The sequence below is a fragment of the Nerophis lumbriciformis genome, linkage group LG08 (assembly GCF_033978685.3).
Source record: "Nerophis lumbriciformis linkage group LG08, RoL_Nlum_v2.1, whole genome shotgun sequence".
NCBI classification, from domain to species: Eukaryota; Metazoa; Chordata; class Actinopteri; order Syngnathiformes; family Syngnathidae; genus Nerophis; species Nerophis lumbriciformis.
In genome coordinates, this window is record NC_084555.2 from 34,685,053 (window position 1) to 34,704,783 (window position 19,731).

The following is a 19,731-nucleotide window of genomic DNA, read 5'->3' on the forward strand; positions in this document are numbered from 1 at the left end:
CGCTTTTTCCCCCCAATTAGGAGCAGACGCCGTGCTTGCCTGCCCCGCGAGCCACTCACAGCCAGACATGTCAATTCTGCAGCTCGGTTAAACGGCCTGCGACAAGCGCCACGGACAAAGAGAGCAGAGGCGGTGAACATCCACAACAAGCCCATTAAAGAGGGAGGAGAAAATAGGATGATGAAGAGCTTTTTTTTTTATAGGTATTGGATAAGCACTGCTGGAAACTTTACCACATGAGACAAAACACCCAAAAACAAAAATGGACGTGCAGCCCCAAAAAGAACAACAACACAGCATCTTCTTCATTGCATCACTGTGATAAACGACAGGGCCGCTGAGCTTTTTCTCATGGAATCCTTGTAAAAGTCCAAATTAACACCCTTCAGCTTTATTATGATAGCTGGCTCCAATCTGGATCAGTAAGGAGTTTCGCGGCAGCAGTGTCATCACAGCAGTACGAACATGCAGCGAAAACGTGGGAGTGTCTGACTAATGTAAAAGCAGGAGACAGGCGAGCCGACCACACTCGGCACTTAATGAGGGACGCTCGGTGGAACACAGGACCAGTGAGTGGAATGTTTTGTGTGTAACAAAATAGGCCTTTGGCTTGGCTAATCAGATCTTAGTCAAAACATCTCGTAATCAGCATCCCTCAGCAAAACGTCTGTCCATTAATCACAGAGCAGCGGTGAGGAGCGCCATGGGTGGCATTTTCCACGAACCACTGACACGTGCTTATAATTCCTAGCGATGTCTAACGAAAAACCTGTTGTTTTTGTTTCAGCCCACATGAAACACAGTGCTATAAAAAGATTGTGTTACAGAATTCCCTTTTACATAGTCATTTAAACAAGGGGACACATTCCCTGTATTCAAGCTATAAATAGCAACTAAAATGTAGTAATTTAAATGAATTACATAACGTTCTTTAAGGTTTTGCATGGCTTTATTCCAGACAAGTCAGAGACAATGTTAAAATGAACAGTAGGTGCTTTTATAACTGACCGCACACATTTGCATGTATGTACAGTCGTGGTCAAAAGTTTACATACACTTGTAAAGAACAATGTCATGGCTGTTTTAAGTTTCCAATAATTTCTACAACTCTTATTTTTTGTGTTGGTCACAAAAAACATTCATGAAGTTTAGTTCTTTTATGAATTTATTATGGGTCTACTGAAAATGTGACCAAATCTGCTGGGTCAAAAGTATACATACAGCAATGTTAATATTTGGTTACATGTCCCTTGGCAAGTTTCACTGCAATAAGGCGCTTTTGGTAGCCATCCACAAGCTTCTGGCAAGCTTCCGGTTGAATTTTTGACCACTCCTCTTGACAAAATTGGTGCAGTTCAGCTAAATTTGTTGGTTTTCTGACATGGACTTGTTTCTTCAGCATTGTCCACACGTTTAAGTCAGGACTTTAGGAAGGCCATACTAAAACCTTAATTCTAGCCTGATTTAGCCATTCCTTTACCACTTTTGACATGTGTTTGGGGTCATTGTCCTGTTGGAACACCCAACTGCGCCCAAGACCCAACATCCGGGCTGATGATTTTAGGTTGTGGACAATGCTAAAGAAACAAGTCCATGTCAGAAAACCAACAAATTTAGCGGAACTGCACCAATTTTGTCAAGAGGAGTGGTCAAAAATTCAACCAGAAGCTTGTTGATGGCTACCAAAAGCGCCTTATTGCAGTGAAACTTGCCAAGGGACATGTAACCAAGTATTGGAACGGTATAGCTCGGTTGGTAGAGCGGCTGTGCCAGCAACTTGAGGGTTCCAGGTTCAATCCCCGCTTCCGCCATCCTAGTTACTGCCGTTGTGTCCTTGGGCAAGACACTTTACCCACCTGCTCCCAGTGCCACCCACACTGGTTTAAATGTAACTTAGATATTGGGTTTCACTATGTAAAGCGCTTTGAGTCACTAGAGAAAAGTGCTATATAAATATAATTCACTTCACTTCCCTTATTAACATTGCTGTATGTATACTTTTGACCCAGCAGATTTGGTCACATTTTCAGTGAACCCATAATAAATTCATAAAAGAACCAAACCTCATGAATGTTTATGTGCTCCAATCACTCTATCACAAAAAAATAACAGTTGTAGAAATTATTGGAAAATCAAGACAGCCATGACAGTATGTTCTTAACAAGTGTATGTAAACTTTTGATCGGGACTGTATTTGCTGCCATGCGTTCTGATACTTCAAATTTACGATAATAATACTATTAAGAGATTAGATTTATTTAGCGCATTTCTTGACACTCAAAGCGCTTCACAGAGAAATGAGAACCCATCAATCATTCACTCCACATTCACACTCGATGGTGGTAATCTACAATTGCCCTGGCGTAGACTGACGGAAGCGTGGCTGCCAATTTGCGCTTACCAGTGACGTGCAGTCACTAGAGGCAGGTGAGGCGGGGCCTCACCTGCCATCATGGAAAGAAAAAAAATGTAAAAAGAAAAAAATGTAATTAAATTGTTATATGTATGCAGTGATTATACTATAAAGTTATTTTCCATTTAACTTCACCAGTTTTAGATTATTTTTATTCAAAATCGCTGAATTTTCACATTTGCCGTTGAAATACTGAGAAGAGACGGTGCGGTGAACAGCAGCCAGTTGAGGCACGTCACTCAGTGCCTCAACATGGACGGACTCGGCTAACAGTTGGCCTGCTGTGCAGTGAGACTGTATTGCTATATGAATTATATTATACATTTCCATGGTTTAGTTAGCTGAGGTATATAATGTACAGTGTATTTTGTCAACAACTGTATGTGTGTAGCGTATTTCTTGTGCTGAGCGATCATAAAACGGCTGCAAAAGACGCACTGGCTGAGGCTCCAGTAGCCCCGCCTCCTGCACCCCCGCCATAGAATTGTTATATCAACTAAAGCCCACACTTAAACTTTCCACGTGCAAGATTGAATCTATTTAAAAAAGTTATTTCATAAGAAGCCAAAAAGTGCAAAAACAATAATGTTCGTGTTGGAGGAGTTGTGAATGACTGCAGGGCCACAACATTAGGTACACCTGCAGACTGCAGGTGTATCTAATTCACAACTCCTCCAACATGAACATTATTGTTTTTGCACTTTTTGGCTTCTTATTAAATAACTTTTGTAACCTATTTTCATGGGCTTTCCTATTTGTGATGTTAAGTTCCTGTTATGCGCTGTTATACAGTATATGCCTTGAGCTCTTATTTTGAAGGCGCCAAGAGCGGAAGTGATGACATGTTGTAGTGGAGCGGAGGTTTTTGAAAGAAGGTAAATAAAGTGGTCCTCGTGTAAACTGGAGCCCCCGTTTTTGTTAGTTTGTAGTTTCATACAGTATAGGCGACATTTATAAACCCTCGGTTACACTTTTTTAAATAGATTCAATCGTGCACGTGGAAAGTTTAAGTGAGGGCTATAGTTGATATAACACACCCGTCAGGGGGTTCATTAATCCAGCACAACAGCGGCGAATGGACTTTATTTATAAGTAAAGGTAAGACCATAATAATGTTTTTTTTATTAAATGTGCTTTTTTGTGTGCTACAGTTTGTATGTGTAAAGTTAAAGTTAAGTTAAAGTACCAATGATTGTCACACACACACTAGGTGTAATGAAATTTGTCCTCTGCATTTGACCCATCCCTTGATCACCCCCTGGGAGGTGAGGGGAGCAGTGGGCAGCAGCGGCACCGTGCCCGGGAATATTTTTTGGTGATTTAACCCCCAATTCCAACCCTTGATGCTGAATGCCAAGCAGGGGAAAATGCTGGTATGAGCTTTTAAACATAACCCGTTAACTGCTGCCAATCAAATGGTGAATAAGATACTCTTTAGGGTTCATATGTTTGTAAGTCTGACTATGATGAAGTCAGTGCCTCACCAGCCATGAACCTCACCGCACGTCACTGGCGCTTACGGCCCCTTTGACCACCAACAAAGATTCATTCACATTAATACACCAGTGTAAGCGGCATTGGGAGCAAGGTGGGTGAAGTGTCTTGCCCAGGCACTCAACGACCGTTACTAAAATGACGGAAGACGGAATTGAATCTGGAACCCTCACGTTGCTGGCACGGCATTCTCTACCATCAGAGCCACACCGACCCGATAATTGCCGTATTGGTAGGCCTATGGTAATTCCGCCAGCTGTATGAGGTATAATCAATAATTTCAAAAATCCTAATGTAGTCCTTCAATAAATGGCTATTAGCAGGGCCGCCCCTCCCCATACGCAGCTCACACGCTGTGCGTAGGGCCCCGCGATCCGTGAGGCGCATGTAAAAAGTCAATTAATAAATGACAGGGTGCTTCACGACAAATTTGACTCCAAATGTATTCCTAGCCACTTCCTGGTCAGTCACTGATAGGAATATAATTGCAATTTTGCAAAGCAGTGATACCTGATTCAAATTTTTTTCAGAGCTAAGGTAGGGAGTTTTATAAATGTATACTTTGGTTAATGCCCTTCTACATTTGCAACCTAATAGCAAAAGAGATGTGAATTCTTATTTTCTTCTCTCAAATGAACATATGTTGCTTTCTGCTCTTTATGCACGTACAAGAGTTGATACCCTTGAATGCTGATCTATTGATCAGTGTTTGTTATTATTGTGTGTGATGTAACTTTGTGTTTTACCTGCTCCAGCCTCCTGGCCAGGAATCCCATTAAAAAGAGGTTCCCAATCTCAAAGGGATTTGTTTCCTAGTTAAACCAAAGTTGATTAATTACTTTTAAAAATATTTGAATTATGTAAATTTGTTATTTGGCACTAAAAAAATAACTATTGAACAATTTATTTCACATGAATGTGTTTTCAGACAAAACAAACATCAAACTAAATTCAAGTTTGATTTTTTTCTTTAAGTATAAAAATATTTTCACATAGATTAGATTTTAAAGTGTGAATTAAATTGATATGGAGAGGGCCTCCAAATGAAATTCTGCTTGGGGCCCCAATTTAGCCTTGCTATATAGCAAACACAGATCGTGCACACAGTACTTTCTGTACATGCTCTTTATGTCCACCATACATTTCTGGCCTGTAATTCTGAGTTGTAAAAATGAGTTAGATAATTCATTTGAACACGTTAGTTCACATATTTCCGAGTAGCCACCGAACGCACCGTGGCGTATAAGTTACAGTGCTGCATGTCTTTCTGTGAGCATGCAGTGAGCACAATGAGACCGCTTTTCTGACTAGTTTCGGCTTCACAGTGTTACTGTGTGCAGGGGTGGACTGACTGTTTTTCTTAACTCACCTACGCTACCTCAGGGACATGCTTCTGCAGACAAGACAAGCTTGAGAAGCCAAAAATAAAAGTTTAGAAGATGTCAATAAACAAATGACAGTGCGCTGGATGCGAAATTTTACAGCAAATGTATTACCTTCCCTCATATCCTGTCAACCCTGATATAACAAGATATATCACAATTGTTTCTGTAGTGGTTTGTGATTTTGCCATGAGAGCAAACGATGTGGGTTCGATCATCAGCCAGGCTCATGTCAGATGGAATGCAAGTGGGAAAAAAACACGCAATAGTTTATTATATTGTTAATTTAGTCATTTAGCACAAAAATCAATTGTACTGCCGTACATGTACATGTACATGTACATGTCAATGTGCTACGAAAAGCATTTTGTTTCATAACAATTTGTCCCCATCACTTCTGAAATGAAGGCCATGCTTCTAACTGCACCTGATGTGCATTTTCTCAGATGACGCTTTACAGCCTCTTTCCAGTGCTTTTAGTTTATTTAAAGGTAAAACTGTGTTATAATTTACAAGCAATACTATACACGGTCTGTGGAAATCTTTTACTGTAGCAGATGATACTGAGCAAAGTCAAATCGGGTATTTTCCTCAAAATACCATCATTTTAAGCTTCTGATAATATAATGTCTCATTTCCCATCTGGCAACACAACTCCACCTGTTTAAAAGCACCCTGCATATGTCAGCCCATTGATCGATGCTAATGGGGGCTGCCAGATGGTAAGAGACTGTAAGAGTGTTTTATTATTCAAACATTCTCTCCAGAATTGAAACACAGCACAAGATTAAACCACTTTTTGTCAGTCCGGTCCAATAAACTATTGGAGACACACATTTAATCAGTGTGTGGCAGTAAATCTGTGCTTTGTTTGCAGTTGTTTATCAAAAGGCAAAGATTTAGTGCAAGTTTGGGCACCAATATCAATTTTGCACCGAAAACGAGTTCCATCATCACACCAGTTCCTTCCTGTCTGTGTGTATTCTAACAGCACATAACATGCAATATGATCACGCTGAGCGAGTGAGAACAACAAAGAGAACGTGAGAGAAGACCTGTGGAACCATCAGTGTCTCTTCATTGGAAACTTAATCCTGTATGAAAGACTGCATATGCTACAACTGACTTTCTCTGGGCCATCCGAGTCAAACAAAATGACAGAATTTTCCATCAGTTTGGGGGTATTTGGCCCGCACCCTTGCTCTTAATACCAGATAACGCCAGTTGACTGTTCATCTACAGCAAAAAGTGTACAGTAGGACCTAATTGTTTTTGGCACACAATGATGTTGCTGCAACATCTGTGTCCATGCATGTCTGTGCAGCACGCACATTTCTGAAATGTGCACCTTGGGGCAGAGCTATTATTGTGTTGTTGTGTGAATGCTGAGAATGTGACTGCACGTTAAAAAAAGGTATTATTATTATTCTACCTCTTGTTTGAGTCAAAGAACAACGTGTGTGACTCAGTCTTAAACCGAACACTTTAATATTGCAGATTTCTAAATGAAAATATTTCTCATATTTCTCTTATGTTCTGTTTAAGCTGTCCATAGTCTTTGGTGGCATATCTGCATGGTATCTGGAGGACTGTTATGATCTGCCACAATATGCACTGCACTAACCAGTCACTTCTATTAATTTCCATTTTACTTCATTTCCATTTGTTTCCGCCTAGTCTATTCAGGGCCAATGAAGCCTATCCCAGAAGACTTCAGGCAAAAGGCAGATTACATTCTGAACTGGTCGCCAGTGAATCCCTGAGCACAGTCACACTCACATTCCCACTGTAACTCAGCTGCCTGCCCAGAAGTCACTTCATTTCCTTTGACAATTCTTAGCTTTGACATGATTCTTCAAGGTGTTGCATAAATTATTGTATTATAAATCACAATTTAAATGATATCTTGTCTACTTTCAATTTATTGTCTCAACGCAAATTTTGCATTGTATCGGCTCGTACATATCGTTCCTGAGAGCCAGGTTATGGCTCAGTAAACCCATTTCCATGCATGCGGTCATTATTCACACCCTCAATGTATAGCAGCGTGACGATGATATCTCTATGCAGGTCACGTTTTGTCCACGTTCAAAAATCATGCTGGCACTGCAGCCTACAACAAGGCTGAAGTTGGGGATGGTTATTGTGTCTACAGAAGAGTGCCTTATTTTTTTAACAGCGATTGTGGAAGACAAAGTGCCATTATAAACATACCGATAAAAGAAGGGATCAGTCAACATGCCCTCTCTCAACGCCCACCACAATCTTGGATAACCACACAAAGAACAACCACATAATACTTGCAGGGCAAAGAATAGTCAGCTTCTATAACAATGTTGAAGCAATAATCATGTGTAAAAAGAGTATTTTAGAAGGGTCAGCAGCAACACATTCTGAAAGGTCTTTGGGACCGGCGGCCCAAATCCTGCTGAACACAAAACGAAGTAGCTATTTTCTCCTTTACAGTCATGTGGTCCTCTTTGTATCGGACTCAGACCTATTTGTACGTTTGCATGTTCTCGGGCTTGCTCCCAAAGTCCAAAAAACTGCATGCTAGGTTATTTGTAGACTCAAAAATGTCAATGAGTGTGACTGATTGTTTTTCTGTATGTGCCCTATCACTTGTAACCCAGTCCTTGTAATACCCAGTCTCTCGCCCAAAGTCAGCTGGAATAGGCTCCATCTCAAACAGTACATAACCTGATCCAGGAGTATAACGGTACATGTACCTTCTGCCATCGCACTCTAAATAAAGCTAGCATGGTGATTTCATTTTATGTATTATATCGTAACGCTTTTATCACAATGATTGTATAAGTTCATTAGGTGAAATATTTGACTATTCCACAGTGTGCTTGTATACTGATGATTGTGTGTGTTTTTTAATGTTTGTATCTTTTATATGATTTATGCTTGTTTCATTCTGCCTTCACGCTGAATTATTACTGTCTGCACAACTATTTTACCTCCGGGTACCATTAAAGAAACCTTGACCTTACCTTAAATGTATTCACATTGGAACCTTCGGTGCAATACACAATAAAGTGTCTACTAACGATGTGACATGCCAAATGAGTCGAGTGTTTTGTGCGGCTCTTAAGTGACGAATTAGAACCGATGCCCAGTTGCCCATGCTGCCTACAGTACATGTGTGCGCCATTTTTACTACTGCACCACAAAGGAGATATCAGCGCCTGCATGGTAAAAAGTATTTCAGCTGGGATACATTTAATTCTTATTTGTATATTTTTCTGTATTCTGGAATTTTGGTGGAAAATTTCAGTTTGCAGGGCCTTTGTCTGTATCATTTTTTTTTATTGTACCGCAAGTTTAAATCACAACACAATTGCAAAAGCCACTTCAAATGCAAACGCTTCAACACAACATGAAACCACAACACAACAACATAAAGTCACAGCATAACAACATAAATCCACACTACAATAATTTTACACCACAATAAAACAATATTTAGCAACCACGAAAGTGACAAACACAACAAGAGTGACAGCGGACAGACCAGGTTTTGCCAACAAAACGAATGGCTGAGGGGGAAGGTTGAAGAGGTTTTAATGAACACAGTTGGAAAAGTAAGTGAAAGTAAGCTGTTGTGATCAAGTGTTGTCACTTTCTGTTGTGTTGTGCCTTCATGTTGTTGTGTTATTGTATTGTTGCGTCCTGGCATTTGTAATTGTTGTGGCTTTTGCTATTGTGGGCAGCTTTATGTTGTGTTGTGGCATAAAGTTGTTGTATTGTGGTTTTATGTTGTTAGGTTGTGATATTTTCATTTGGTGTGGCTTTTGCAAACATGCTAAGGCTTAAAGTTGATGTTTTGTGGCTTTATGTTGTTAAATTGTGGTTTTTCATTTGTTGTAGCTTTTGTAATCGGGCTTAGGCTGACATGTGTTGTGTTGTGGCGTATGTGTTTGTTGTAGCGTTTGCAATTGTAATCTTTCTCAGCCACCAGACTTACAGTACCAAAAATTAACCAAACAGTATCTTAATTTTGCTATACCGAACCGTAAGGATGCCGTACCGCTACTACCCTATTCTAAACAGTATAAACAGTACAAGATAAATAATAAACGAATGAATGAAAAGAGTAAATTAATGAAGTGAGTACCAAAGCAGTTGGTCAGGTGAGGGACAAACGTCTTGCAGGCGTGTGCGATGTGCATCTCGGCACTCAGTACAGCTTTGATGATGAGGTCCTCTACCTGCCTCATTAACACTAGAAGAAAATAGATTGATGTGCATGTTAGACCATACCTGTATACTGTACATACACAGCGTTTTCAATAGAATTGTTTCTTTCATTAATAACATGGAGAGGCTAAACAGTCAGACTCACATGTGGTGTCCTTCCCTTCCTGCCTCAAATAGCGCAACACTGCGCTCATACTCCACTTGTTCCCGTAGTCTTCAACCTCAGGGTCATCACAACTGAAAAGGAAGCAACGCATTTCAAATGAATGAAAGAGGCTTTCTATTAGCAGCATCCAGTTGAAAAACATGACATGCTATACTGTGGCCAAAAGTATCGGGGCAGCTCGGTATTCAATCCACAGGAACTAAAAAAGTAGATGGTACTGATGAGCCTAAGACAGGGTTCCGCAACATGTGCCTACGGAACCGCATGGCGCTTATCAGCCAACTTGTTTTGGCTTCTGAGCATTGTTGAAAAAAGTTGTATAATTTTCGACTGTCTGTGAGGCTGACTTCTAAATGTGGTACTTTTATACCGACCAGGTATCGATTCACATAAAATCAAATGGTGCCATATTTTGATACCTTTGTTGCACATGACGTCAAGCAAACAAGCACTCAAGCAACACTCAGAGCGAACTCAGTCAGACTGACTCACAGCAATGTTGCAATTTTCCATACCAACAAAAGCAAGTATGCCTGATAGATAACACCCCAAAGTACAGTTAGGCTCCACTTTTCAAAATGTGCCAACTGGGTGCTAATTTACATTGGATTTGCCATAGACATGCTACTAATTAGCATTAGCGATTTTACATGGCAATTTCAACACCATCAAATGTGGTAATGAAAATTACAACTAAGCTGTCAACTAAGCGTTACAATCAAACAGTTGGTGTGTAATTAGAACAATATTTACAGAATAAACACTTTTAAGGGCACAACAAATGACTTTATTCAGCTTAATAGCAAAGTCTACTTTCTGACTAGGCAACACACCGTAGTCTATACACTACTGCCCACTAACATTTTGGAATTGCAACTGCAATATACTATAGAATACCTGCAAATGACACTCAGAAAACAAGATATAACAACTGGATGGCACAGTTATCGTAATCTGTTATTTTCAAATGTTAGAATAAAAGGATTTAACTATCAAACAATTAATATTTATTAACACACGCAAAAGTACCTAAAATTTGTACCATTAAGTACCGATATCGTACATTACAAATGTAAAAGGTACCCATCCCTAGTCCTGACTGGTAAATGGATGAGCACAAGAAAGGCAAAAAAAAGGGATGTCTCAAAAAAGAAAAATCTCAAAAGAAAATGTGTAATTCTGCATGAAAGGACTCCTTTGCTTTCACTGTCAACCACTCTGGCTTACCTGTGTGATTGTTATATGGTGAGAATTTAGAAAATAACAAAAAAAAGCACTGATAAAACATTTTTAAAACAAGAACTTTCTGAAACATAATACTGTAATTTATTTCAAAGTAGATGTGCACACTCTAAAATTTAATAAAATATTAAAAATGTTAAAAGTTTATAAACCGTGTTACATTTTACAGGACCCAAATGTTTTTCTTTTTCTTTTGACTTTATTTTAAAACAAGGACAGTACAGATTGATGAACTCACAAGTGTAAATATGCATGGTGGTAGCCAGTGACTAATTTCCATCTTTCGTGCCTGTGGCAACTAATGCCAAACACATAAGAACAGGAGAGCACCAAACAACAGGACAACAAGGCCATATACAACAATAAAACAATAATAATAGAAAATACTATAGGACTGAAAAAAAAATGAAACAATAAACCAAACTACTAATGCCCGACCAGACCATTGAACAATGGATTTAAGTGTGTAAGAGTGCTTGTGCTAAAGTGCTAAAGTGCTCAAGTGCTTGGGTGTTAAGATATACAAGAAGGATGAGAGTTGCATTTTGCCTGTTACAAAGGGCTAATTCACAAATTTGTGAAGTGCTGGTGTAATTTGCACATTGCCCTATTGCACGTATTCTGCACACACAAACGTGTGTGTGTGCTGGTATTACTGCACAGGTTAGCATACATTAGTTGTGATTTTATCGACGGGGTGGCAAAATGGCACTTTTGATGGTAAAGGTTTCTGTTTGATGCCTCGTCATCTCTGATTTAGTTCATCCCAAATGTGCTTGATAAACTCCCAAGTTCTTCCACACGAAGCTCATCCGAGTGTGCCTTTATGGATCTCACTTTGTGCACTTGGGTTTTCCCACAAAAGTGGAAGCAAATAATTAACACTCAGGGACAACTGAAGGGTCTAGGGAACAACTATTGATCAATAATAGTTGATTAAGAGGTGAGTCTAAATACTTCAGTGCTTCAGATGAAGATTACCTGACATAATCGCTGTTCTTCTTGTTCACGCTGTAGTTGGTGAGATGCATGAAGATGTTCTTAATATTCTTTGCAGTCTTGTCATACCTGACGGTGGCAAACCTGAGTACAAATAGAAGCTGTGAGTGCCAGTAAAAAAGCTGTCAACCAAAGGAAGATGAAAAAAAGCTAAACATTTCTTAGGAGAATTATAGACTGACACTAGAGATTAGTTTCTGGTAGTGTTTCAGAGGAGCGGATGCCACATGTGCAACAATGAGAATTCCTTGGCACACACTGCGTACCTGAATTCCAACACAACCCAAAGGAATGTCAAGAGATAAAAGTGTGACTAGGAATTTAAGCCTTATTTATCACTTGCTGTTTTTAATCAAATCTTGCTACACGTACACAAGAAAAAAGAGACACCAGTGGTTCTATCAAGTTTGTACTTTATATGTGTTATTATTTTAACCTATAGATATACGTTTCCCTACCTACCAATATATACCTGGTGATTGCCTCTGATTGGACAAGCAGATGATCATTGCCCTTAATATCCACATTTAACGAATATGATACAATTACACACATCTATTATATTTCCACATAATGTTGGAGCAAGAAAGAACGTTGTTTTAAAGTACAAAACTTTCAAATGTACTGGCAAGTTTAGACTGCTCTCTGCAGGTCAACAAAGATATAGCAGTCAGGGTGCCTTTTACATTACGTCATGATTATGGTTCGTACAGTCGTCCCTCGTTTATTGCTGTTAATGGGTTTCAGACAACACATTTCAGCAAAGTAAGAATCATAAATTATAGATCAAATATTTTCATATATATAGATTATAAAATAATGTTTACAACCGTCTAAATAGGTTTTTCAACATTATTAGAGCCCTTTAGGCATGAAATATTGCCTTGTGGTCAACTTTACACTATTACACTATCCAATAGAGTAATGCACACCCAGGTTAAGACCAGTGACGTGCGGTGAGGTTCATGACTGGTGAGGCACTGACTTCATCACAGTCAGATTTACAAACATATGAACCCTAAAGAGTATCTTATTCACCATTTGATTGGCAGCAGTTAACGGGTTATGTTTAAAAGCTCATACCAGCATTCTTCCCTGCTTGGCACTCAGCATCAAGGGTTGGAATTGGGGGTTAAATCACCAAAAAAATTTCCCGGGCGCGGTGCGCTGCTGCCCACTGCTCCCCTCACCTCCCAGGGGGTAAACAAGGGGATGGGTCAAATGCAGAGGACAAATTTCATTACACCTAGTGTGTGTGTGACAATCATTGCTACTTTAACTTAACTTTAACTTTACACATACAAACTGTAGCACACAAAAAAGCACATGTAATTAAAAAAAAGGTTATTATGGTCTTACCTTTACTTATAAGTGCGGGAACAGTGGTGTTCGTGTTGGAGGAGTTGTGAATGAATGAAATATGAAATCCGTGCTGCAGTCTGCAGGTGTACCTAATGTTGTGTCCCTGCAGTCGTTCACGGCTCCTCCAGCGCGAGCATTGTTGTTTTTGCACTTTTTGGCTTCTTGTTAAGTGACTTTTTTTGGGTGGATTCGGTCTTGCACGTGGAGGGTTTGGGTGTGGGCTTTGGTTGGTGTGACGCTCCCGTCGGGGGTGCATTTTGCGGCGGGGGTGCATTATCCACCAGGAGGCGGGATTACTGCGAGCCTCAGCCAGTGCGTCTTCGCAGCCGTTTTATGATTGCTTAGCACAAGAAATACTTACACACATACAGTTGTTGACAAAATACACTGTACATTATATACCTCAGCTAACTAAACTATGGAAATGTATAATATAATTCATATAGCAACACGGTCTCACTGCACAGCAGGCCAGCAGTTAGCCGAGTCATTGCGCAATCCATGTTGAGGCACAACTGAGTGACGTGCCTCAACTGGCTGCTGATCACCGCACCGTCTCTTCTCATTATTTGAACGGCAAATGTGAAAATTCAGCGATTTTGAATAAAAATAATCTAAAACTGGTGAAGTTAAATGGAAAATAACTTCATAGTATAATCACTGAATACATATAACAATTTAATTTTTTTTTTTTCTTTTTACATTTTTTTTCTTTCCATGATGGCAGGTGAGGCCCCGCTGCACGTCACTGGTTAAGACAGTCAGGTTTGGTCTCCTCTAGTGGCCAATATTACTGTAGTATTGATACTGTATGTTTAGTTTATTTAGTCATGTTGTTGCCTGAAAATACTCAATTTAGGACCAAAAATCTGTAGAATATGCTTTGAAAAAAAATCCCGCCAAAAATCTGCAATGTGGTAAAGGCACAATATTTGAAGCGCCATGTGGCGAGGGATGACTTTAATGGTAATTACACAATAACACTTGGATAAAGGACTTACTGACTGACTCACTTAAATTTATGCATTTGTAAAAATATGTTTTACATATTGTGGAGTCTCTCTCAAGCACCGCCTGACAGGTAGGCACCTCACAAGGGAGGAGACAGGACATGGAGGCAGAGTGGAACACAGAGGACAATGCCCCAGCCTTGGCCGCATCATTGAGGGGGTGGTACATTCCCCTGTACCTGCTCAATCAGCCTGAAGTGCCACCAGCTGTGCGGCCAGGTGGGGCCCAGCTACAAACTGTTCTTAACTCTGCCTCATTCAGGTCTGGCTCTCCTCTGTGTCAAGGCAGGTGCATCAGGCGGTAAGTGAGACATCCACTATTTCCCCATTAATGACATTATTAGGGAAATGTTTTCTGATATTATGTTTTCTCTTGTTTGATAGGCAATTACCTACGACATGTAAAGAAGTATGCTGTGCGAAGGATTGAGAGCCCCGGATGGGAGATAATATTAGTGATGGGTTGATAAGGCGTCATGAAGCGTTTCGACACATTGCAAAACTGTATTGATACTGTGTCGATACTGTGTCACTAAATACTGACATCTGCTGGACATTAAAAATCCCTACAGGCAACCTATGGACCGACTCAACTGACACTGATTTTATGACCTAGTATATACAATAATATAAACCAAGTCATTGTATTTCATTTAGGATTATTTCATATATTCATTTAAATAAAGATTTTTTTTTAAATCTTTTTTTAGATACAATCAATAAATAATGTGAACATGTATCATAACATGGAAATCTAAGAGAACGTGTTGTGAATGAGGATGCTTGTGGACTGGGAATTTTTTTTTAATTTTTTTTTTTTACACATTTTTATTTTAAAAAAAAAAACGTTTTTCCAACGTATTAAATTTTAGACGATTTCTCTTCTTAGTTATTATTTCTCCGGCTGTAGAAAAAACCCGCTCACAGGGCACAGAGGAGGCGTCAGTGCGACACAGTTCGCGTATCGGTCACGTGACCGAAACAGCTCATGATCGGTCACGTGACTTTCCAAAAGCGGTACGCGCACCGACACAGGGTTTTGCTCTATGAGCTCGACGCATGCGCCGATGCATCGGTGTTGCCGGACCCATCACTAGGAGATATTTAAAGTTAAAGTACCAATGATTGTCACACACACACTAGGTGTGGTGAAATTTGTCCTCTGCATTCGACCCATCCCCTTGATCACCCCCTGGGAGGTGAGGGGAGCAGTGGGCAGCAGCGGTGCCGCGCCCGGGAATCATTTTTGGTGATTTAACCCCCAATTCCAACCCTTGATGCGGAGTGCCAAGCAGGGAGGTAATGGGTCCCATTTTTATAGTCTTTGGTATGACTCGGTCGGGGTTTGAACTCAAAACCTACTGATCTCAGGGCGGACACTCTAACCACTAGGCCACTGAGTATTTATGTTTGTTAATGGACACTTTACGTTTGATACTTCCACACCCTGCCCTTCCTACAAAGACGTGTGCAATAAATGCCCGTTTCGGCTTTTTGCAAACCCAATCCTGTGTCTTGGTGAGAATCAGATGCCACAACATCTTATTTCCATAAAAATATTGGAGCTTTAACAATGTGTGTAAACTGCAGAGTTGCCAATGTCTGTTTCCATACATTCACCCCACATCCCGTCCAGAGAGGAAAGAAGCTGGAGTCTATCCCAGCCGACTTCAAGCTGAATTAATGGATCGTCAATCAATCACAGACCCCATACAGTACACTATCATGACAATAGCAAAGGTACACTCACCTAGCGAGACCCTCCTCATACACATAGACAAGGAGTGGATCGTATGATGTGACCAACACGTATAAACGCATGTCAAACTTGAACTCTGTGAACAAAACACAAAATTGAGGTAAATGATTCTCTGTAAATCTTCCAAAAGTGTGCAAGAAGGAGCTACTCACCATCTATCAGTAGAGGGTTATTAATATAGCGGGACACCAAGATGTTCTCATCCAGTGAAATCTGACTTGGCTGTAGAAGATAAAACATGATTACACATACAGTTCTTTATTATTTTTTTAAACTTATATATAAAGCTACGATTTGTTGGTAACCTCCCCAAGTCACCCTACTTAAAATGCAATGTTTCAATTGTACTCGGAATTTGGGAATTCCAACCTGAAAATGACAAACCACCCCCTGAAGTTGGAATTCTGACTCGGAAAGTCTGAGGAACTTTCCAATACCCGGACCTCACCTTTGGACTTTTTTTTTGTTTTAATGAAATCCTTGTTTGGCAACACTAAATGGTTCATAGTGTGTGAATGTGAGTGTGAATGTTGTCTATCTGTGTTGGCCTTCTGCCCAAAATGCAGCTGTGATAGCCTCCAGCACCCCCCGCGATTCCGAAAGGCACAAGCAGTACAAAATGGATGAATGAATGGATGAAATCACAGTCAGGCTAATAACAGTGCTGTCTGGTCACTGGACTGGATGTTGACTTTGCATGTATACAATTAGTTACAAGGTTTGGGTGCTTATGAATCGTGCTTGTAATGCAAATGTGTATTGTGTGTGTGTATTGGGAGATACAGTATTGCATTCAAAATCAATTTGCAAAATAGTTAGAAACAGGATGCAAGACTCTAATGAATTTAAATGTCTTGGGATTATCCTGGACCCACAACATTAGTTTGAAAAACACAAATTAGAGACTTAAAAATAGCAAAAAGTAACCTTGATTGTTTTAAGCTAATGAGAAATGTCATACCCATCCAGGCAACTGAGATTTTCGTGCACGCTATGATTTTGTCACATCTTTCCTATTGTTTAACAACTCGGGCTCAGGTATCACCCTGTACAAAAAAATCCATCCACTGGAATTACTGTCAAATTTTTTCATTGCTGTGTCTTGAAGCTTATTTGTTATCTTTACACAATGTAGCCCCAGAGCCTCTCTCTAGGAACTATAAAATGCATTACAGTAATAGAGTAACTAGGAGCATGAAGGTTGGGAAGTGTAAAATATCACATCAAAGAACTACGTTTGGACAATCTGCCTTTTCCAGCACAGGCTGTCAACTATGAAACACATTACCAACAGAGATCAAATTAATCTCAGCCATTAATCTGTTCACAACAATGATTAAGTGTTGGCTAAATGAACAACAAGGCTCTAAACACTAACTTGTCCCTGGTTGTATTTAGTTTTTTAACCTTGTATTTTGTCATTAATTTCACTGTGTTATTTTAGTACATTGATTAATTATATGGTGTGTTAGAGTGTGTAATTTATTGAAAAGCCCAGCTAGGGAAAAGAGTTGGAAATTAGCATTAGCTACAAACTCTCTGCACAGCACAACAGTTGGATTAATTGTTTTGGTGTGGAACTGTATTGTCCCTAAATACAATTATATTATTTTCTGTGCCTGTGGCGTTGGACCATCTAAGTTGCATTGTCTGTGGATGGTAAAAAAATTAGCCTTTTTTGTTTGTATCAAAACAAAATGCATTATCTCATGTTATTAATACTTATCTATAAACAGAAAATGAAGTTATTGATTTATGGGTGTGGATTTAATTTTGTTGAGCGGTAGACACTCGTCCTTTGTCTTATAACAGGGGCAATTAAAAAGTAAGCTGTTTCCTGGGCTAAGTGTAAGTGTGGAAGCTCATTTATAAAATAATGTATACATCATTTTACATCTGATAGATCACTATATTGATGAAGAGATGTGGTATATAAAATGACCGATGAAGTCTGCTGCAGTATGTGCATATGAGGTGTGTTAAGAAGAACAGTTACAATGTCAGAGTTGGAGTTGGAACAACAAGATACACAGACTGTCCTATTAAAATGTGTTTACAAGCAAGGGCAATCTATATTGAAAAAAGGACAAAAAAACAGACGCCAAATCTTTCTGTGGCGCGTCGCTACCATACAGTATGAGTAAATTGTTACTTAACATTGAGTGCAGATATCCAACTATACAGGTAAAAGCCAGTAAATTAGAATATTTTGAAAAACTTGATTTATTTCAGTAATTGCATTCAAAAGGTGTAACTTGTACATTATATTTATTCATTGTACACAGACTGATGCATTCAAATGTTTATTTCATTTAATTTTGATGATTTGAAGTGGCAACAAATGAAAATCCAAAATTCCGTGTGTCACAAAATTAGAATATTACTTAAGGCTAATACAAAAAAGGGATTTTTAGAAATGTTGGCCAACTGAAAAGTATGAAAATGAAAAATATGAGCATGTACAATACTCAATACTTGGTTGGAGCTCCTTTTGCCTCAATTACTGCGTTAATGCGGCGTGGCATGGAGTCGATGAGTTTCTGGCACTGCTCAGGTGTTATGAGAGCCCAGGTTGCTCTGATAGTGGCCTTCAACTCTTCTGCGTTTTTGGGTCTGGCATTCTGCATCTTCCTTTTCACAATACCCCACAGATTTTCTATGGGGCTAAGGTCAGGGGAGTTGGCGGGCCAATTTAGAACAGAAATACCATGGTCAGTAAACCAGGCACGGGTAGATTTTGCGCTGTGTGCAGGCGCCAAGTCCTGTTGGAACTTGAAATCTCCATCTCCATAGAGCAGGTCAGCAGCAGGAAGCATGAAGTGCTCTAAAACTTGCTGGTAGACGGCTGCGTTGACCCTGGATCTCAGGAAACAGAGTGGACCGACACCAGCAGATGACATGGCACCCCAAACCATCACTGATGGTGGAAACTTTACACTAGACTTCAGGCAACGTGGATCCTGTGCCTCTCCTGTCTTCCTCCAGACTCTGGGACCTCGATTTCCAAAGGAAATGCAAAATTTGCATGGTTGGGTGATGGTTTGGGGTGCCATGTCATCTGCTGGTGTCGGTCCACTCTGTTTCCTGAGATCCAGGGTCAACGCAGCCGTCTACCAGCAAGTTTTAGAGCACTTCATGCTTCCTGCTGCTGACCTGCTCTATGGAGATGGAGATTTCAAGTTCCAACAGGACTTGGCGCCTGCACACAGCGCAAAATCTACCCGTGCCTGGTTTACGGACCATGGTATTTCTGTTCTAAATTGGCCCGCCAACTCCCCTGACCTTAGCCCCATAGAAAATCTGTGGGGTATTGTGAAAAGGAAGATGCAGAATGCCAGACCCAAAAACGCAGAAGAGTTGAAGGCCACTATCAGAGCAACCTGGGCTCTCATAACACCTGAGCAGTGCCAGAAACTCATCGACTCCATGCCACGCCGCATTAACGCAGTAATTGAGGCAAAAGGAGCTCCAACCAAGTATTGAGTATTGTACATGCTCATATTTTTCATTTTCATACTTTTCAGTTGGCCAACATTTCTAAAAATCCCTTTTTTGTATTAGCCTTAAGTAATATTCTAATTTTGTGACACACGGAATTTTGGATTTTCATTTGTTGCCACTTCAAATCATCAAAATTAAATGAAATAAACATTTGAATGCATCAGTCTGTGTGCAATGAATAAATATAATGTACAAGT

General features: G+C 39.9%; 1 protein-coding gene across 3 annotated transcripts in view; it reads right to left on the reverse strand.

Annotated features, from left to right (window-relative positions):
* Nucleotides 1-19,731, reverse strand: part of ttll5 (tubulin tyrosine ligase-like family, member 5) — a 161,427-nt gene that overhangs the window by 117,508 nt on the left and 24,188 nt on the right. For all 3 annotated transcript variants that reach the window (XM_061968736.2, XM_072913676.1, XM_061968740.2), the window contains exons 7-11: nucleotides 16,186-16,255; nucleotides 16,025-16,109; nucleotides 11,885-11,986; nucleotides 9,641-9,732; nucleotides 9,413-9,520 (exon numbers count right to left, since the gene is read on the reverse strand). In XM_061968736.2, the coding sequence (XP_061824720.2) occupies nucleotides 9,413-9,520; nucleotides 9,641-9,732; nucleotides 11,885-11,986; nucleotides 16,025-16,109; nucleotides 16,186-16,255 (457 nt within the window). The remainder of the gene's footprint in view (nucleotides 1-9,412; nucleotides 9,521-9,640; nucleotides 9,733-11,884; nucleotides 11,987-16,024; nucleotides 16,110-16,185; nucleotides 16,256-19,731) is intronic.